This window comes from Sciurus carolinensis, chromosome 10 (genome assembly GCF_902686445.1).
Source record: "Sciurus carolinensis chromosome 10, mSciCar1.2, whole genome shotgun sequence".
NCBI lineage: Eukaryota > Metazoa > Chordata > Mammalia > Rodentia > Sciuridae > Sciurus > Sciurus carolinensis.
Window position 1 is genome coordinate 43,853,943 of NC_062222.1, and position 23,054 is coordinate 43,876,996.

The window sequence follows — 23,054 nt, forward strand, 5'->3', positions numbered from 1 at the left end:
TGGTGCATGCCTGTACACCCAGAGACCCAGGAGGCTGAGGCAGAAGGATCACAAGTTCAAGACCAGCCCTAGCAACCTGGCAAGACCCTATCTCAAAGTTAAAAAAAAGGGGGGAGGGGGTAATGGACTGAGAATGTTTCTCAAGGGTAAACCACCCCTAGGTTCAATTCCCAGTATCAAAGGGAAAAAAAAAAAAAAAAAATACTGTTTTCTTACCAAGCAATAGCCAGAACATGCACTATTTATCTAAGATGAAATGTTATCCATGAATACAAAGTTCAAATCTTTTGGAGATGTTTCAAGCAATCTATAAATCCTTAGTTTTAAAATATCAGTATGTACTCATCTTTTTAATTAATTTAAAATCATTTTACATATATATCACCTTTTTATTTTTCCACCAAAACTTAGAGAAGTATCTTTTGAGTCATTAAAATGGAGGTGTGACTGGAAGAGTCATTATTTTAAAATCTGCCTTGAATTTCAGAAATCATTTCCTTTTGGTTTGAATCAAATTCCAAGAATTTGGGCGTTTTATTATATTCCTTTCCAAATTCCTCTTTCCTCCCATTCCAATATCTAAAACTTAACAAAATAGTAAAAGTGACCAGTACTTTCTTTTACAGCATTATATAAGAGATGGCTCAATGTAGTATTTTAGTTCCCATTTTGTTCATTTCACTATTCACATTTCAGCACTTGACCCTTTGGGCTATTTCAAATTTTAGAGCAGTCACTCTTTTCCTTAAATCTAATTTTTATTATAATTATTAACACATAGTAATTGTACAAATTGATGGGTTTCACTATGTTGTTTCCATACATACACATATTATGCTTTAATCCTGTCCACCCTCCCTCCTTTCCCTGTCCCCTCTTCCTATCCCAATAGTTCCCCTTCTACTAGTCATGAACTTTTTTGCTCAATATTTAATTCATATTTGGGAAAGACAATTTTTTTTTTCAAAAATATCTATCTCACGTTATTTTCCAACATCATGTATTATTTGAGCTTGCTATGTGCTGGGATTTCTTTAGTCAGATGCTCATTTAAAGCAATGTATCAACAATTAACTTTATAAAACAGCCTCATTTCAAAAATAATTGCATTCTATAGAGTGTAACATTTTTTAGCAGACATACAGTCTCACTAGAAGGGCAATTGTTTTACCATTTTATCTCAAAAAGCAATGAAGCAACAACTTGCGAGACTTTTTTTTTTTTTTAAAGAACCGGGTATGGAACCGAGGGGTAAGCTAACACTGAACCACATCACCAGCCCTTTTTATTTTCTCTTTTGTTACAGAGTCTCGCTTATTTGCTTAGGACCTCACTAGTTGCTGGGGCTGGCTTTGCACTGCAATCCTCCTGCTCTAGCTTCCCAAATTGCTAGGATTACAGGTGTGCACCACCACACCCAGCAAGACATTTTTTAAAAACCTCTTTGACATTAAAGGACTAGAATATAAATGTATTTAATTTCATTGATCTCTAAGTTAAGTACTATGTGTTCAACGGGACTGGCTTTGACTCTAGTTCAACAAAATGTCAAAAAACAAAAATGCTACAGATAGAATAATATGTCTACCGAAGTGAGTTGACTAGTGCCCCATAGCTCCTTTACAGAAGTGCATATCATGTGGCATTTAAATCTATGCCTTTCTAACAATAAATTCAAGATATATTTTTCCTCGTACTTACAAAAAATTTTAACATTACAAAAAATATTTTCTTTTTTCTTTTTTTTTTTTTTTTTTTTTTTTTAGGACCAGTAAAAACAACTTACCTTTTATAAAACTAGAAAAAGAGGAGAAAATCTAAAATGGGAACCCTGTGTCCTTTTCTATTACATCTTGGGTTTTGCTAGGTTAGTGTCAGTCATTTTTTATTATGGCTGTTTTTCTGGGGTTTGTTTCTTTGAAGATTTTTGTTTTGTTTTGTTTTGTTTATTTGGTGCTGGAGATGATTGAACTCGGGGCCTTGTGGATGCTAAGTGCGTGTTCTACAACCAAGATATACCACCAGTCCTGTTTTTCTGGTTTTGGCCATTCTTTTCTTTTCTTGCTTGCTTTTATTTATTACTTATTTCTTAGAGCTTTATGTTTATACATAGCAATGTTTATCCCGACATACTCAAACCTGCATAGAAGTTGACTGCAGTTTATGATCACCCCTTTTCCCTCCCATCCTCCCCCTACCTTCCTCTAGACTACTAGACTTTCTTTCACTCATCTATTAATTTGTATTGGATTGCTTCTTTAAATAATCTTAACCTTCCCTCCCCTTTCCTTTATTTTACTCCAGCTTCTGCATATGAGAAAAACATTCGACCTTTGATTTTCTGAGTTTGGCTAATTTCACTCAACATGATATTCTCCATCTCCATTCATTTACTGGCAAATGCCATAATTTCATTCTTTTAATGGCTGAGGAACTCCATTGTATGTGTACACCACAATTTCTTAACTCATCCATCTGTTGACAGGCACCTGGGTTGCTTCCATAATTTTGCTACTGTGAACTATACTGCTATAAACATTGTGGTGGCTATGTCACTGTAGTATGCCAATTTTAGATCTTTGGGGAAAATATCCAGAAGTGGACAGCTGGGTCACATAGTGGTTCCATCCCTAGTTTTTTGAGTAATCTACAAACTGCTTTCCAGGGTAGTTGTATTAGTCTGCAGTCCCACTAACAATATATAAGTGTTCCTTTTCCCACAACCTCACCAGCATTTATTGTTGTTTGCATTCTTGTTCATTGTCATTCTGACTGGAGTTAGATGGAATCTTAATATAGTTTTTTTTTTCTTGTTGTCGTTTTGTTTTTGTGGTGCTGGGTACTGAACCCAGGGCCTTGTAGATGTGAGGCAAACACTCGGCCAAGTGAGCTACATTCCCACCCCTTAATGTAGTTTTGATTTGTATTTCCCTGATTGCTAGAGATGGTCAACATCTTTTCATGTATTTATTGGCTTTTTGTGTTTCTTCTCTTGAGAAATTTGGTTTTGGCCATTCTTAACTTAAAATACAACATTGGTATTGAACTGTCTGAATTGATTTATATACATCATAATTCAAGGTCCTCCTTTCTATATTCAAGTAAGCTCTTTAGGAAACCTTTGTATGAAGTAAGTGTTTTATACCATCTTTGATCATCTCACCACAATGAATAGTCTGTGTTATCTCAAATATTCCCCCAGAAAAACTACCTTTTTTAATAAACAGACTAATAAGTTTAAATCAAGTCTTCTTTTACTTCATTGTACCACTTTACTACAGAGTGTTGAGAATTTGTTGAAATTCAAAGTTTTCCCACATACAACCTAGTTGGGGTAAATCAGACAATCAGTATTTCATTGTGGTTGAATAGTCCTTGACAATCATTTTATGTAAAATACAGCTCATGTGGGTAGTAAGGAATTCAGTCACAGCCTGAATGGGTCATCACGAGCAGATCTAGAGCCCTTGGGTCATATGGAAAAGAGAATTGAATGACCACTCAAGAGAATGATAGAGGTTCATATAAAAATAACTCAAGTGCAACCCAATTCAGATCTACTCAAAAATTGCTTTTTCTCCTCAAAACTCTCAAAGAAAGAACCAGACTTTCCTCTCTAAATCTCCAATTAAAGGGAATCAAGGGTCCTAGAGATTGGCGAATATATGTGTACTCTCAAGATCAATTAGAGTAAGTAACTCTACAATTTCACTACTTATAATATTTTAATTGATCTTAAGAAATCATCCAGTCCTACTTCTTCATTTCACAATTCAAAGATGCTGGTGTATAGTCCAAGGCCACAGTACCAAACAGCCCTGGAGTTGGTGCCAGCAATAGTCTTTGACTCCCTGACTGGAGTTCTGTTCCCTCTGCTGTCAGATGAAGGTTTCCAGAGAGACATTTTCAAGGACAATTGAACTAGGACTGAATTGCTATAAATTCTGAGCACCGTATACAGAAGATCCTGCTACTTGACATTTGGCAATGAACAAGTCATACATTTTTCTTAGCTGCCATGGTAACAAACATTTAAACACAAGAACAAATTAATTGCAAAAAAGTAGAATCATATTTCAAATTTATTGTTTAAAATATTATAAAATTACAGAAATATTATCTCATAATCCTGAAAATGCCTTCTTCTTGACTTTGTGTCAGATTCTATAACAGATTTTATGACTGTAAAGTATGAAAGAAACTTAATCTAGACCATTGTCTCATAAAAAAAAAATATACAGAATTGTTCATTTGAATTAATCACCATGAAAAAGGATATATTTAAGTAAAAATATGATTCCCTCCATATTTATTAACCAGAAATCCCTGGGTTATACAATCCAAAGATTTAATTAAAAGTTAAATTTTAAATATAAAATTTAACAACGTTTTTACTTGGAATTTGAAGTAATAATATTAAACAGAAAGCAAGGGTTTAGGCAGAAAAGGGCATCGTTGATCTTCAAGTATGTAAGGTATAACAAGAATTATTGCAAATCCTCATAATAAATATGACAATTCAACTGAATAAGACTAGAACACTCTATTCTTGATGCAGTAAAAATGTATACCTACTATTTAAGCAAAATTAGCAAAGGAATGGCTTATGTATTCCAATCTGCATACTATCTATACCTAATATGGTAGGTTCTTTGGAAACCCAAGATAATTTAAAATATTATATTATTTAAAACCTTAAAAAGTCTATTTGTTAGTATTAAAGATATTTTTATGTAGTTTATTTTTTTTTTTTCTTTTGGTGCTGGGGACTGAATCCAGGGTCTTATGTGTTGTCCACCACTGAGTTATACCTCCAACCCTTTGTTCAAATTTTAAAAGCATAGATCTTAATAAAAATAAGATTGAGCTTGTCTCCTTAGTCTTATGTCCTATATCATTTACATATGTATAAAATATTTTGGAAACACTTGTTCTTTCTTAAATAAGTGCTTTTTGATAGGGAACACATTTCGTTTAGCTATAATGTACATACTGACATTCCCATCAAACGTCATGATATAGACATTGGAAACACAGACACACTTTGTGTCTTAAGAAAGGTTTAGTGAATATTACATCCCATATAAATCAAAGGCAGTATAGAATGGTAAAAAAACAGTCCAATTTAAGAGGTAAGCAATATGACTTGTAGACATAACTTTGCCATTAACTGTACATGGGGAGAACTTTGATCTCTATGATACTTAAAATAATATCATTGGACCAAAGGATTTATAAAGGCCCTTTCCTGGAAACCTAAAATTCTATAATTTTATTCAACTTAAAATATAGTACATTTTATTAATACATTTTATTAACTCTAAAATATAATACATTGCAAGAGGAAAAACAATAAGCAGACTAACAAATTTGTTAATCAAAATGATACCTATTTTTGTCTAGACAAAGTCAATAATTAAAATGTTCAGTCTTCATTAATGATAGATACTATAATGCATTTAACTTCGCTTTTGTATTTCCCAACTGGGACATCAGTTTAGCCATGATATGCTACATTTTCCATTATTGGAAAACAGTACAATTATACCAGACAAATGATTTTTTTTATTACAGTAGTATTTATAAAATGCTTGTGTATAAAATTTATACTTGTTAATTTTTGCAAAGTAAATGAGATTTGGAAATGCAATTTTTTTTCTTTCTTTCTTTCTTTCTTTCTTTCTTTTTCTTTTTTTTTTTTTTTTTTTTTTTTTTTTTTTTGGCACTGGGATTGAACTCAGGGAAGCTTAACCACTGAGCCACATCCCCAGCCCTTTTTGGTATTTTATTTAGAGACAGGGTGTCACTGAGTTGCTTAGGACTGGCTAATTTGCTGAGGCTGACTCAGAACTCTCCATCCTCCTGCCTCAGCCTCCAAAGTCGCTGGGATTACAGGTGTGTACCACTGAGCCCAACCTTTTTCATTCATCTTAAGAAAAAAATACTAAAAGTTTCATGCATCTCACACGATTATGACTTCGAATTTAAGATAATTAGATAAATATTAAAACTAGCATATGTAGTAATCATCCTCTATTAACTTTCAAAACATATACTAATTACTTTATTTACTTACCTGACAACTTGTATTTCAATCCACAGTAATGACTGTAAATGAATGAGTTTATGTTATTTTTAATTTACTTTAAAATATCATGTTTTTATATACATTAAAAATATCACTGACAAATAAAAACATCTGTGATAAAGACATAAAACCTGACAAAAGCTACTGGAAATATATTTAAAAATAACAGGTTGCTTAATGCCACTGTCTTTTTCATATTGCTGTTACCCATAAACTCATCTAATATAGAAGACACTATTGCCAATTGCTGTATGAAGCTAAGGATGGGGGACAATATATATGGATATCCCAATATGCTCAGAAATTTCTTCTAAGTTAAAGAGTTTTACTTTAGCCAGATGCAGTGGTGCACACCTGTAATCCCAACAGTTTGAGAGGCTGAGGCAGGAGGATTGTGAGTTCAAAGCCAGCCTCAGCAAATTAGTGAGGCCATATGCAACTTAGTGAGACCCTGTCTCTAAATAAAATATAAAAAGGGTTGGGAATGTGGCTCAGTGGTTAAGCACCCCTGGGTTCAATCTGGGCTCTCTGGAACTATAAAGTAAAAAGAAAAAGAGAGAGTTCTACTTTAGCCAGGTCTAAAAGGATATTTGCATGTGGAAGACAATAAACATTTATTAAATAAAGAATGAAAGAAAAAATTCAATAGAAAGTATAATTAAGCAGGGACCAATTAAAGCAGTACACATTTCCATCCCTGACTGGCAGTATATAAACTCAAATAATTATGCAGAAATAATGACAAGGAAACCCTAATTGAGGTTTCCAGATGTAACCAACTAAACAACAGTCACAAAAAGAAAAACAGGTGAGTATATGGGAAAGCAAACTGCTGAGAAAAAAAAACTTGAACAAATAGAACACAAAGAGCACAGAAATTAAATACAAAAAGCCATTTATAATCCCAAATGATTAATTCTGTTTACATGACAAAGACATTTAAAACATTTAAGAAAGAAATCAGAATGCTTAAGAAGTCAGCAAATAACATCCTTAGTACCAACACCATGCTTTCCAATTTTGTTAGAATGTGGCATCATTTTGGGGCTAAGAATTTTTGAGAGAGATGTATAAATAGTATCAATCAATTTATACCCTCCAAAATCATTTGGGACCAATAAGAACCATTCAAATTACTGTATTTTATAAATTCTACTTCCTCATGTAGCATCCCTGTATAGTGTAATGACTATAGGCTTTATCAGGAAGTCAGACCTGGGTTAAATTCTGTTAACAGCATCGGCTCTTTTAAACTTGAACAAATTATTTGATCTCTATGTTCCTTATAGTACACATTTCAAAAGTGATTATTAGCAATGCTTCCTTCAAGGATAGATTCAAAATTACACATATAAGGTGTCTGGCACACTGACACATAACAGGACCCAGTCTACTACTCTTCAGTTCTTTGAAAAATTAATGGTGTCAACACAAATGATATCCCACCAGAGTGCCTCACATATGTTTATTAAAAATCTAATTTTTATGGGTAAATGAGACTTTAGTTATTGCAAAGTTGCAAAGTTTTCCCCCCGCCCCCCAGAAAAAAACGCTGCTCAAGAAAGGTTGACTTGGGACTGTGGATATAGCTCATTGGTTGAGCCTATGCTTGGCATGCACAAGGCCCTGGTTTCAATTCCCAGCTAGCATGGGGCGGGGGGACAGTCTCCTCAACCCTGTTATTGAGTGTGCACTGAAATCATGCTATACCAAGGATGCTCAATCCCACTCAGTAAAACTGATGAAAATCAGGCTGGGGAGATAGCTCAGTTGGTAGAGTGCTTGCCTTGCAAGCACAAAGCCCTGGGTTCGATCCCCAGCACCAAAAAAAAAAAAAAAAAAAAAAAAAAAAAAACTGATGAAAATCACTCTGTATCAATTAAACAGCAGCAAACTTTATCAAACTGATTCCACTTAGTTATGAAATAAAGTAACAAATAAAATGATAAATCTTTTGATGTGAACATGGAAGTGCTGTGGGAAGTATCAAAAGCACTTAGAATAATGGTCTGAATAATACTAGTAGTGTTCAGAATAAAAGGCACAGGAAGATTTGATTTTACTCATGAAGTATGATGCATTCAGCTTTCAGTTAGTCACTACTAAGCTAGTATTTTCCACCCTATAATTGGGGTGGAGTCTTGACTGGATTTTGTTCAACAATACCTAGGTTTCTCAATCTATGTTTCTCTCTAATTTTCAAATAGGAAAGACAAAAAATATTCACTCAGACAACAAAATCCACAGCCATGGTGAAGGTAATAAGAAAACTAGTGTCATGAGTTAAACATTTCCACCACATCCCCAGTCACTGCCAAACAGCTGACATTCAGAGTATACTGGGCGTGGCAAATCTGGACAGGGGACTTGATTGTGTTTTTTCCTCCTTAGATGAAAATTGGATGATGTCACTTTCCTGCTCATGCTCTCTCAGGTACTCCACATAATCTGAATTATTCATGCAGGGTGGCAAATGCATCAAACTCTCTTCCTCCTACCTGCCTGAGTCAGAGGCAGACCTCACCCAAACCTCCAGAGCACGCTGGTAAGCTGGGCTTGGCTGAGTCTCAGAGTTCTGCAGACTGCTCCAGGCAGCTGCCACCAGACTAAGATGGTCCATAAAATAAAACGCATTTACCCTTTAAATATGCTACTTATCAGAGGAATGCTCTGACTAGAAGCCGAAGTGAAGGCCTCACAGGCAAAGCAGAGTCAGAGAAGAAAAATACAGTGTTGGTCATGCCAGTAAGCGAGACAAGTGATGCTCAGGCCTCACATCTCCAGCATTCCAATCCAGGTGGCCAGGTCATTAACTTTTTATGCAGATGCTTTAGGATACCAGGCTGATGCCACTGATAATCAAATTATATAACTATCTCCCCCTTCTTCTAGTCTCAAGTTTATGTAAAAGCCTTCAAGTTAATATTTGGTTCCCACATAACTTGATTGATCCATACAGTCAGAATACCACAGTCATACTGGCACGCTATTCAAATTTTATGTCATAATACCTTGAAACTCTGTTTTACATCTCCTTGTTTGAGGTCACTTGATGTGAATTTGCCCCTAAGTGATGGCTTTATTTTTGGTGTGCTACCAAACTTTACTGTTTGAGCCTACAAAATAGGTGTTCAGTGTTGAACCATGATGAATTCCCAAGGTATATCATCTAATCATATTCCTAAAATCAGACAGTTGGAGATTATTGCTGTGCCACTTCTGGTTCATCAGACCTTCAACAAATAACACATGGAATGAAAGTCTCTTGTGATCTGAGTCCCACCTTATTTTCTTTTTTCTTTTACCTTCAATACAGTTCTACAGTTAAACTGGCAGCAGTGTTGGTAGTGGAAGATAAGGATATTGCTTCAGCACAAAATCTAAAGATGAAAAGCAAAAACAGGAGAATAAGGAACAACACTGGATGATGGTAGCATGAGAAGTTTGAAGATTGACCTCAACATACTATGACAAAGGAAATAGGCTTCGATCCCGAAGCATTATTAATAAAGAAACTGTTATGAGCTCTATTTCATGGTGGTTCTCGGTGCTTTGACAGAAACATGGTAACTTAAAGCTTTTGTGTGGCTCTTGAATTCCCAGTGTGGAAACCTGTGCTGTGCACAAACCGTGAGGTCTGGTTGTTCTGGAATTTGTCATGTTCCACATTCTTTCCAGACTCTCATATACTCTCCCATTTTTCTAGAACACCCACTGGCTTTGACTCAAGACTTGCCTCTTCCCTTCTCCCATGGCACTGATTACATTGCAATTTAAGTTGTCTCTGTGTATTTCCTTTATGACTATAAGTTTCTTAAGTGAGGTTCCTATTTAAGACATCTTAATGTTGTTGATAGATTATATCGGACTACTTTATACACAATGAGGAGATAGATAATTTGATCATTGAAGTACTCAGTAAAATACATTGAATGGAAAATCCTGATGTTATTATACCAGTGAAGATATTCTTATAAATATTCATTTTTATTTCATTTGACAAACATGTACCAGGGTTTTTGTTTGTTTTTACTTTTATAATATACCAGACATAGTGCTAAAAATGGAACTCAGTCTAAGACCTTAAGATCATGGTCTTAAACTAGGTTTTGTCGTACACTCCTGTAATCCCAGGAACTCTGAAGGCTGAGGTAGGAGAATCTCAAGTTCAGTGCTAGCCTGGGCAATTTAGAACCTCTCTCAAAGTAAAAAAGAAAAAGGAGTAGGAATGCTGCTCAGTGGTACAGAGCCTGAGGGTTCAATCCTTAGTAACACACACACACACACACACACACACACACACACACACACGCAATATAATGGTCTTAGTAGAAATTTTACACTTTCACGCTCAGTCTCATTATTATCCATATTGGCACAAAATACACATAAACTGCAACTGTTTCACTGAAGTGCTTAAATATGTGTTATTTATTCATTGGTAGTGCTGGGGATTGAACACAAGGCCTCACACACTAGGCTAGCACTCTACTGCTGAGCTACATCCCTATCCCCAAAACCTCTATATGTAATAAAGGCAGAAATTTTATTTATACCTTGAATATTCATCAGATCTTCATAGGATCAAATTCCTCTGTGTCAAATACTTATACCAACAAATTCATGTGCACAGAAACAAAATTACAAAGTCTCCATACAAGAGCACATGAAAAACTGAAATCCAACACAAGCCGAAAAATAATTCATACTATCTTCTCACCAGCTTTTAAAACACAAAATATTATTCAAAGTACATCCTGCTCTATATTTTTCTTAGAAACTTATTATTTAAAAAGAAATCTTTTTGAGTCTTATTTTCCTGTCTCATCTTATGTTCTTGACCAAAACTTCTTTAAATCAAGTTTGACTTACGTATTTACCATTTATCTGTTTATCCCAGTGTATTTACTGAGCTCCTATAAGGAGCTTCAAGGCACTGAAGATTCTGAGGCTGAGAAAACAGACAAGGTCCCTGTTCTAGAAAACACACAAGGAAGTATAAAGAATAATGATGAGAGAAGAAATAAAAATCTCATTTCTATAATTCAATTCAATTCTGTAGAAGTCATATATTTAGAGAAAAGCAGAAAATATAGACCCTAAATTTAGCCCCAATTTTGGTCTAGATGTATTTTCCAGTCATTGTCAGAAAAAAGCAGCAGTCAAGGGGACACAGTCCTGGAAGCAGCAGTCACTTGCCATTAATATTAGACTCTGTAATTTAAACTTTCCAAAAATAGAATTCATATCTTTAAATTTATATATTCCTTCATGTATCCCAACAGATATTTTTCCCCTTGGAAGAAACATTATATTTTTACTTTAGGGGCTCTTCATTTCAACTATGATATGGAATTTGAATCTAAAATATCAGGAATACGAGCTCTTTTTTTTTTTTGGACATTTAACCCAGGAGAACTTTACAACTGAGCCACATCCCCATCACTTTTTGTTTTTTAACTTGAGTCAGGGTCTCACTAAGTTGCTTAGGACCTCGTTAAATGGCTAAGGCTGGCTTTGACTTGCCATCCTCCTACCTCGGCCTCCAGAATTCCTGGGATTACTAGCATGTGCCTCTCTTGTTGCCTCTCTAGCTAAGTTGCTGAGGCAGGCTTTGAATTTGTGAGCCTCCTATCTTAGCCTCCCAGCTGTGCACCACCGTGCCCAGCAAGACTAGCTCTTTAAGTTCCCATATAGCTTTAAATTTTAGGAAACAGTGGATTTACAGCAAGCTGACCCATTTTTATAACATTTGGATATCTTTCCAAACTGTATTCCATGCAGTATATTATGACTTTATGGTTTCCAAATAGGACTTTCAATCTACTGAACAAAGAATAAGGCCATCTGTACAGCTCTATGAAACATGTCTAACAAATTTATAGATGAGATCAATATAGATGAGGGGAATAAAGGAGATAAAGTTTTGAAACATTTAGAGGATTCAAGGTATGCTACTCATATACAGATTCTAAAGCCTTACTGGAGAAAATTAAGAACATGTATTTTTCAAAAGATCTACTCAAAATTAAAACTTGGTTAAAAAAAAACAGTATTAGGAAAATTTAGGAAGGTAAAAAGTACCTAAATCTGCTTTTCCAACATTAAAATAGACTCTTAAAAGGGGCTAATGTGATAGAGTGCCAAAATAATATCCTAGCAAGTCTCGCATTCTCTTTCTTTCTTTTCTGTCTCTTTTATTTTCAAAATGGTAGTGATTGTATTTATTATTAAATTTGGTTATTAATGATGTATTATATTGAAGAAATCTCTTCTCTTAGTGTCTTAATTACCTTGCTTAGAAGGTGGGGTGAATTAACTGGATGCAGTGGTGCACACCTAAAACATCAGAGCCTCTCAGGAGGCTGAGGCAGGAGGAATACAAGTTCAAGGCCAGACTGGGCAACTTAGTCTTAAAAACTTTAAAAAGGGTTGGGGATATAGATCAGTGGTAAAGCATCCACCCAGCACCCCAGTTCAATAACCAGCACCACAAAACAAAACATAAACAAAGGAAAGTGGGAATGATAATAATCTCTCTATTCAATATAGAGATTTCCTACAATATAAGGAAAAAGAATTATATTATCAAAACTCTTTACAATAAAATTCATTTCGCCATAAAACTCTACGGCACAGAATTAAAGTGTCAGTTACTAGATTTTTATATTATCTTTAATATTCTAACACTATTTAATATAGCACTATTTTTGTTAGTTTTGAAACAGGGTCTTACTGTGTTGCCCAGGCTGGTCTTGAGCTCCTGAATTGGAGCAAACCTCTTGCCTCAGCCTCCTGAGTAGCAGAGACTACAGGTATGCACCATGCTCAGTATATAGCACCATCTTAATATTATCAAATAATTTGGATAGTTAGAATGGGATTGACACCAGCACCAAAAGACATGAAGAACTTTGTAAAGTACATCTAAGCTAGTATCAGATCTTGGTCTCTTACATAGGCATCCTGGGCCTATGAGTACATTTTATTCCAATCATTGATTGACATATTATTTCAGAAAATTATAGATTTGGAAGAAATCTTAGAAGCTTCATTGTATTTTCAGTCCAGTACTTTTCTTTCTCCTTCCTTCCTTCCTCCCTCTGCCATCCCCCACCCCATTATAACATGTGTTCCTAGATGTGGCCATTTCTAGAAAATGGAAATTACTTAATTTAGAAATATATATCTCTGCTCCACTTCTTGTCACATAGATGACTTGCTCTTCATAATATTAAAATAAACTAGGTTGCTCACAAGTTGGGTCTTCTAGGAACCATAATATGGGCTGCCCACCACTCAGCTCTCTTACTATCATGATATTTTACGTGTTACTTTTCTAGAAACACATGTCTTCATCCTTCGGGATTCACCACTTAAATAATAAATGCCTTTTCAAGGGAAGAAACAAGAGGAACGGTAAAAGAATAAAAGGCAAATATATTCAATATTATACCAGTAGAAATGTGCTTGAAAACTCTGAAATGGAAATAAATCATTTACAAAGCAGTACTCTTTAGCCAAAGTATTGGAGGTTTTGGTCATCTGTTCATAGGGTTTCCATGAATGGTTTCTCTCCCCCTCTCCCAAAAAAGAATCATCAAAAAAATAAAAATCTATTGAACCCTCAGGATTTTGTACTCACCATCTTTAGTACTTAAGGTGCCACATCCAGGTTATTTAACCAAGAAGACATAGTAATTAGCACAATAATCAATTAAATAGATACACTTTTAGCTAACTTGCTTTGGAAACTATTTTTCTAGTCAATTCTAATATCTCTCCAAAGATTTGATTTACTTATCACTTTTTCCTCTTTTTAATCTGAATGATCTAACAAAGCAAATTATATAGAACAACTTTAACTTCTCCCTAGTGTCATGGACAACTTCCCCAAGACCCCAAGAGTTGTGTTAGAACTCTGTTTGAATTATAGTATTTGCTTTTGTTTAAAAATATACTGGTTAAAAAAAAAAAGTATATATATACTTTTATAGTTTTTTTTATAGTTGCCTTTGTTCTTATTTAACAAAAACAACAACAACAACAAAAAAGATTAATCGCTTCCTCATCCATAAGGTCAAATGATTTTCATAATATTCATGTAAAATAAACAGATCAGGGCTGGGGATATAACTCAGTTGGTAGAATTCTTGCTTCGCATGCACAAGGCCCTGGGTTCAATCCCCAGCACCACAAAAAAATAAAAATAAAAAATAAACAGATCAGTTTACTCATTGGTGGTTACATAGCTAGTCAATAGGAAAGTCATGACTAGAAGTTTTTCCACTATTTTTCCCTTAAAAAAGAAATATATATATATATACACATAAATAATTTGAATACATACTCATTAAAAATAGTCCCAAAAGTAGGGAATTCTGTTTACCAAAGGAAGCTGCCATTTTCTTTGAATATGCATAGCTGTTCAAGACAGGAAGATATTCAAGTATAGTGTTCCACCTTTTACATTTCCTTTTTTCCCCAATACTGGAGATTGAACCCAGCTTTTCACACTTGCTGGGCAGTCGTTGCTTGAAATTGATATAATACTTCATTCCAAAGGAATGAATGAATCATCCCATTTGTATCTATTCATATAAACAAATATATAAAACATATGATACATTAGTGTTGACAGACATAGCACATTTTCATATATGTCAATGCTTTCCAGAAAATATGTTTGGAGATAAACTCATTTTATACTTCTGTGTAATTTGTGTAACATAAATAATCTGAGTTCGTCAACAGAGTTTGTCTGAAACAGACACATACTTAAAAAATGGGTTGCACTGATTGAGTCTATAATGATGTGGGAGTGCATTCCAAAAAAAAAAAAAAGATGATGAAGTCAAACTTGTTTCATTTTGTTTTTTACTTAAAAAGCAACTGGAAACTAGTAAGAGTCTTCAAATTATAAACCATTTGACTTTAACATCTGCCAATTATGATAAATAATTTTAGGGGCATAAAGGGTATTAAAATTGTTTTAAAGAAGACTAAATATAGGTTTCTCTTTCAACATTTTTCAAATGTTGCCTCCAACATCTCTTAGCAGTTCATTGTCTTCCAAATATTACCCACTTTCTACGGTAAAAAAAGACAAAAGATAATTAGTTCCTCTAGAAATCTCTGTTTGCCTGATTGTACTGAGCAGAAATATGCATATTTGCAGATCTGCCAAGTTCAACCTATTTTGCTGGAGAATTCCCAGTGCATTGAATCTTTGCCAAAAAAATAAGCTGGGTTATTGAAAGTTTCTTTTTATCCATTTACAGGACTTCACCCTCCCTCTGCTGGCCGCCACAGACCCTCTTTACAGATATTAGGTTTAGACATGCAATGAAACACACATTTGTTCCCTTTAAGCATTACAACAATGAATACTTCAGTATCCCCTTCTTGTAAGTATTTCACTTTAGAGCAGCTCTCAGTAACTGCAGTCCACCATTCCCCGTGGAGCTGAATAAAGCTTTTCTGTGATAGGCCCTTCCTATAAGACTTGCAACCCTTACCATTATTTGAAGAGCTCAGAAGCACTTCTAAAAGCTGTAAGCATTTTACAATATTTTCTTTGCACCACTGAACAGCCCCAGCTGATGAAAGCAAAACGAGGAGGGCCAGATGCATGCTGAGGAGGGCACGATCTTTCCTGTGAGATCAGTATTTCCAACTTTAGTTCGCTAATCAAGCTAGGGTCCTGCTTTCTTCATATGCTTTACCCCTAAGTGTGTGCACAGACATTGGAGATTGCTGTGACTCACATAAGTTTTTGAGGGGGAAATAAAAGTCCTTCCAATGTGTTCATGTTTGTTACATTTTCAACACTAAAGATATCAGTTGTTAACAATAATTAACCCTAATTTTACTGTTGTGCTTCTGGTTAATTATATGACCAATATGCTAAATACAGTAAAGAATAACTAGTACTTTTAGAATTATAATTAATTCATATATGTGAATTATGTGAAGGAATTGTGGGGATGGAAACAATTCTTTAAATATTTTAAGTTGTAGATGGACACAATGCCTTTATTTTATTTATTTATATATTTGTTATGTGGTTCTGAGGATCAAACCCAGAGCCTCACACGTGCTAGGCAAGCGCTCTATCACTGAGCCATGACCCCAGCCCTGGAATCAATTATTGCTTTGAAAAAAAGTAAGCAATGAATGAGCTCATTAGAACTTTACCAGATACCAGTGCTTTCTACCACGTCTCCAACGTAGAAACTGACCACACAATGAGGGAACTGGTCCCAGGTGTGCAATAGAAAAACTTGTCAACACTGAGCACGATGACACACACCTCTAAAACACCACAGTTTCAGAGGTCTTAGCCCAGTGGCTCAGAAGGCTAAGGGAGGAGAATCACAAGTTCAAAGTCAGCCTCAGTAACTTAGCGAGGCTCTAAGCAACTTAGAGAAACCCTGTGTCACAATAAAAAATAAAAAGGTCTGGGAGGTGGATCTGTGGTTAAGCACTCCTGGGTTCAATCCCTAGTACCAAAAAGAAAAAAAAAAAAAAAAGGAAAGAAAAACTTGTCAAAGAATGAATATTTCCCCCACCCCAAATTCTGTTTTTTCCTTTTCTTTAGAAAAGGCAATAATATTTTGGTGTATGGAGTATTTATTTTCTTCTTTTTTCACAAGGAGGATAGAACAAGGCTAATGATTGTAAGTGGCTTTAACAGCAAACAAAACAGGAAATGTTATGAATTAGAACAGTATTCTTTTCCACAGTCACAATAACTATATGTAAAATACAATTACTGAAATGTAAGAATGATACATCTATTAAATTTAGCTGAGAGACAGACTAGAAAGCTCCCATTTGATTTGATGACTCAAAACACTTAAATGGATTAAGATAAACAAATCTAAGTCTAAGATGAACGAATCTATCACTACTTCCAATTATATATGTTCTTCAGGGGAAGATACTCTAGAAGATACAAATTTTGTAAGCATGAATTATCTAACTTTAAGCCAACTATAGTTATGAATCAGAACAAAGTTTCAATATTCCATCACTTCAGGAAGCAAATAAAAGATTACAATGATTTATACAAAAAGACAGGAAATTAGCATCATTGAAGTATACAAATATTTTCATCACATGCAAACAAAAATATATTCATTATCAATAATCTTGTTAACACAGGTGTGTTTTTGTCACTATGACCAAAATATCTGACAAAAGCAACTTAGAGAAGGAAGTTTGTTTGGGGTTCCCACCTTCAGAGGTCTCAGCCCATGATCAGCTCACTCCATTGTTCTGGGTCCAAGGTGAGGCAAAACAGCTGAAGTGCAAGGCACTGGAAAGCTCCTGGTGACCAGAAGCAGAAAGGAAGCACAAGGAGGCACCAGGGACAAAGTATAAACACTAGAGCCACACCACCAGTGATCTGCTTCTTCCAGTCACACCCTACCTGCCTATAATAACCACCCAGTCAGTCCATTCATATTATTAATCCATCAAACAAATTAATCCACTGATTAGGTTACAACTCTCATAATCAAATCATTTCACCCCTGAACATTCCTGCATTAACCCAGGAGATTTTGGGGTACACCTCATATCTAAACCATAACAGTAGGGTATTTTATTCCCTAGTATCTGGAGAGTTTAGCCTTTGTTATTTTCTCCCAGTCATCTTATGTATTTAAAGAAGCTTTGAAAAAAATCTTCTAAAAACTTATGGCTCTAACTTTTACATGTGACCCACATGGTTTCACACTTAACCCTTTTAATTATTCTTATTTCCTTTCATCTCCTGCTTCAGCATAACTTGTGATTTCATGTACTAGGAGAGAGATCATGCTGTGTGACTCAAGAATGCACACCTGAAAGAAGATTTCAGGGACACAAGCCAGAACTGAATTCCTTCACCTTAAGCAGAAGTGAATCTTGGAATGAAAGGACAGAACCTTCCCAGTCAACTGGTCAGATTTCCACAGGGAGTCCTCAGTCAGCCAGAGATCTTCCCCTCTGACCTCAATATTAAAACCTCTGGGGCATTAAAGCCTTAAGTGGCCTAAGTCCTACAGAAACTGTCTTACAGAGGATTTTATAGAGGCAATTAAGAAAGCAGCAGATTCTAAGAATGCAACCCACATGGATTCTCAAAGTCCCTATTTTCTCCATGGGTCATTGGAGGTATTTTACTTCTTGGGTTGCATTCCCTGGCCTGGGGGACTAGCCCTTTTCTTGTTATCATGTTTTTGAATCTTGCCATCCTAGTCTCGACTACTTGTCATCCCAGCTAGTTGTTGGGTCTGAATTCATTAAAATGAAAAGATCTGAATTCAAATTTTGACTCTACTACATTTGCTGGTAATTTACTGGGTGAGCTGGATAAGTTACTTAAAAGTCTATGAGTCTTAGTTTTATCTAATATAAAGTTGAGCCCCAACATCTACCCCCATTGTATTGTTATAACATAAAATAATTCAAGTAAAAAATTTGTTATTATACTCATGTTCAATACTACCATCTCCTGTTACTTTATTATTATAACTCTCCTAGTAAGTTCTTCATATCCCAATTTAGCATTCCCTGTATCAGTTCTTCTACCTTAGTTATGCTCAAGTTTAACGGAAAGCTGTTATTTTCTTGAAAACATTCAATTGCATTCCTATGGATATTTTCAGGCCTCAACAAAGTCCTCTCTTCGTGGAAGAGCAACATCTTGGTAATTTATACTTGCTCAAGATCAAAACAGTTAATCTTCCCCGACACTATCACATGTCCATCCTTTGAGGAAAATGAAGATCAGTTCCACTCATGAGCCTTTTGACGGGATTCACATTTATAAGCTTTGGTACTCCTGACAAGAACAATAAATTAAAAAGAATACCTGGCTTTCCAAACTCCAGATTTATTACATACTCAACGATAGTTTTTATTTATGCTTGTTTGATAAAATTAGTATCTATAATCACTAAAACTAGCAATCTAAGATATAATTAAATACTTTGGGTCAAAGTAGACATTAACTGGACTCATTTATTCTAGAGAAAAAAAATCTCCAAACCACAGTTAATTTAACTTAAGAACTTTATATTTTGATGAAATTTAGTGTTGCTGTGGTAACCTACATTTGTTTTTTCAAACAAAGTTCCATGAGACACTAGGTTCAGTGGTGATGTCTCAGGGAACCTTCCTGAAAGTGGGATGAGGAGAACAAAGGAGAGGAAAAGGGATTGAGATGTAGCTCAGTGGCAAAGCGTCTACCTCGCATTCACTAAAACCCTTGGTTCGACAGCCAGTTCCAAAAAAAAAAAAAGAAGAAGAAGAGGGGAAAAAAGGGGCAAGTGGGTTGGGTTCCCCCCTGCCCAATGCAGTCAAAACGATTCTCCTTCCATCATTTTTTATGCCAGATTCTATTTTTTCAAAATGTTTCTAAGGATTAAAAAAAAGATTTGAAAGTCACTGAACTCAAAGATTTCTTTGGTCTTATAAACAGCTCCATACTCTTAAGTAAACACATAAAATTCAAAATGGGAAGTATAAATTTAGAGTTTCTAGATAAATGGGCATATTAATGTGCTTATAGCTCAAAGTCAACAGAACCAAAGTCTTTCGTTTTCTGGGTCTGTTTAACACTGTCCATCTAACTCTGCTATCCAAAGGATGCTCTCCAAAGCAGAAAGAACATGCCAAGCTAATGACACTTGAGCGACGACAGTAGCTTCCTTCATTTAGGGCAAGAGAGATATAAGTTTTAGATTTAAAATGTAATCATTTCTTCAAGATCAAAAATATTCTTTCTTAAACTCCTGGGTTCAAGTGATCCTCCTGCCTCAACCTCCAGGGTGGCCAGGACTACAGGCCTATGCACCGTGCCTGGCTTCAAAAAGCATTCTTAATTTTGCCACAAGAACGTTGCCATTGGGGAACAGTACCCAATCTAAGGACAGAAGGAAAAAATGTCAAATATCTCTTATACTGGCTCTCAAAACAGAATATTCCTGATTTCTGAGTTTTAGGAAGAAATAACCATGCATATAATACTCTTATGAGTTGAAGGAGTTGATGACACTACAAATTCCCAGCCACAGATACATGCCTAGTCTAACATTGTCCTCCTTGCAACCTTCTCTTCCCCATTTTCCACCAACACTATTTCAAACCTTAGCTCTTTCCTCAAATCCCAACTAGCTACTCTGGTCACATCTTCATACAGAATATGGAAACCACCTCAACCTGTACTAGATTAACAAACCCCTCTGCATTTGTTTGCAAGCTCCTGCCCTAGCTATGTTGAAGTAGTTGTCCTTCCCACCAGCTATGGATAATCCCTCTTCCTGGTCTGCCTATTCCAACCCCTCCTTTCTTCTTGGAAACCCCAAACTTCAATCTCTGCCTTCATCCCCATTGTTCTCGTTAACATTTAAATATGCTCAAGACACTCTTATCCCAATGTCCTACTCAGATTCTTCGCACCTGTATTCACAGACAAAATTTCAAGAACTGTCTTTTTTGCTATCTCCATCCCCTTTTCTCTTATTTATTTATTTAATGGTGGTGGTGGGGATCGAACCCAGTGCCTTATGCTTGTGAGGCAAGTATTCTACCAACTTAGCCATATCCCCAGCCCTTTCTCATTTATTCTTCAACCCACTCTAATCTGGTTTCTGCCCCCAGTACTCCACCACATCATCCTTTACCAAGGTCGCTAAGACATTTATGTGGAAAAATTCCAGTAGGTTACTGAAGCCTTCATCTTTGACTTGTAGGCAATATTTGATACTCCCTGTCAAACCATTGTTCTTTCCCCCCAAGAATTAAAATCATTTGTTTGTCACACAGTCACCTCCACAGAATCAGTCTTACTCCTGCAGTCTTCATTACCAACTGTGAAATGATGATTCCCAAATCCACCTTCTCTTCTCTGAGCTCCTAAGACTCATCTATCCAGCTGCCAACTTAGCCTTTATACTTGGAAGTCTCATTGGTGCCTTAAGTAAAGCAAACTATTTATAATATATTAATATAATAATATCAATTATATAATAAGACAGAATAATATCTGCTCTCCTAAAAATAGCCCAGGCCAATTAGTGCTCTCTCATTATCATCATTAATAAAATTGTCCAATTTTCATTTTTAAAAGTATAGAAAATTTACATTAATCCAAAGAGTACAAACTTTTTGATATAAAGTTATTTCCCCAACTCTTTTTACAAACTTCTCTTCCAGTTAGGTCTCTTCAATAGCACCTGCCCTAAATTGTAAAAGAGGAAATTTCTAAGCAAAATGAGAAATTCTTGGATTAGAAATCCAATGTTAATGGTGTTACACAGTCAGTCTAATATGTCATGATGTGATTGTTTCCTCTGGAACCAGATGAGATGATTTCCACAATATTTTTAAAGATTATTTCTAGAGAAGAGATTCTCCTAGATAGATTGATGAGTTACAGATATCCACAAATCATGGTGTGATATATACCATACCGAGAATTTTACATTCTGTTCTTCTTTAAGTGTAATATTTCCTTCTTCCCTTCTTCCTCTTCCCTTCAATTTCTTTTTGCATATATGTGCATATATAAAAAAATCTGCAGAATTCTCTTCATGAGTTCAATCTATTTGAATTATCAAGAAGCAAATCATCTTATTGACAACCTTAGCACAATGAATTTTATGAGTAATTCTGAAGATAATATTCTGATCACAGGAAACAAACTATAAGCTTTTAGAGAAAACACACCAGTGACTTTGATAAACGAACCCCAATGTATTTATTTCATCTATTACATTCAAATGTCTGTACACCACCTCTTTTTCCCACTTGTGAATATCTGGAGGGAAAGAGGTCAATTTATTTATCTTTTCATACCCATATGGTATTGATAATAATTGCCAAAACTATAGAAAGGAAAGCATTACATGCCTCAAAATTTTAAAAATTGTTAATACCTTTATAATGTCTTTAAATCTGTTTTTGCGAGACTTTTTTTTAATTACCAAAAGCGTACTTATATTTAACCTCTACGTCCTTTGATAAGATTCCTTCAAAGTAATACTAAAATACCAAAAGTACCTTTTGCAACATGGTTGTCATTTGAAATATCAGTTCTTCATGTCTCTGTTCAGTTACTTACCTAAAAGAGAAGAAAAACGAAATATTAGAAGTTAAGTCATTTCAGTTTATCCTTAACAACAGCTTTTACATTTCATCTAAAAATAAGTGTGAATCTACATCGTGTACAACCATAGAGATAAAAAGTTCTGCCCCATTTGTGTACAATGAATCAAAATGCAGTCTATAAAAATTTTAAAAAATAAATGAATAAAAAGTTTGTAGTGTTCACTAATCAAGTTCTTCTAAACAATTGTCAGTGTCAGGCTGGGGAGATAGCTCAGTTGGTAGAGTGGTTGCCTTGCAAGCACAAGACCCTGGGTTCAATCCCCAGCACCGCAAAAAAAAAAAAAAAAAAAAAGAAAGAAAAGAAAAAAATTGTCAGTGTTATAAATGTAAAAGAATAAGGCAAAAATATTTAAATATTTCAAGGTTTCAGAAAAGTAGACAAAACATAACATGAAAAGAAGAAAGTATATTAATATATAAAAAGAAAAAATATGAAAACTTCCATCGAATCATACAGATCTTTAAGCAACTTTGCCAGACTTCAGATGGTCAGTGTAATTGTAAATAAGACAAAGTTCTTTTTTTTTGGTGGGGGTTGTACTGGGGATTGAACTCAGGGGCACTCAACCACTGAGCCACATCCCGACCCGAATTTGTATTTTTTTAGAGACAGGGTCTCACTGAGTTGCTCAGGCTGGCTCCTGTCTCAGCCTCCTGAACCACTGGGATCACAGGCATGCGCCACCTTTCCCGGCAAGACAAAGTTCTTATGTTCACAAATGAAAACTGTTTTTATTGGTTCAAATATAGTATGACAAGGAACATTTAGCCAATACACCTTAAGTGACAATTCAATCATGTTCTA

At 35.1% G+C, this 23,054-nt stretch overlaps 1 protein-coding gene across 1 annotated transcript in view; it reads right to left on the reverse strand.

Moving 5' to 3' along the window:
- Ank2 (ankyrin 2) overlaps positions 1 to 23,054 on the reverse strand; it is a 555,326-nt gene that overhangs the window by 454,369 nt on the left and 77,903 nt on the right. The window contains exon 2 of the mRNA XM_047565837.1: positions 22,142 to 22,202. Within this exon, the coding sequence (XP_047421793.1) occupies positions 22,142 to 22,162 (21 nt within the window). The 5' untranslated portion in view covers positions 22,163 to 22,202. The remainder of the gene's footprint in view (positions 1 to 22,141; positions 22,203 to 23,054) is intronic.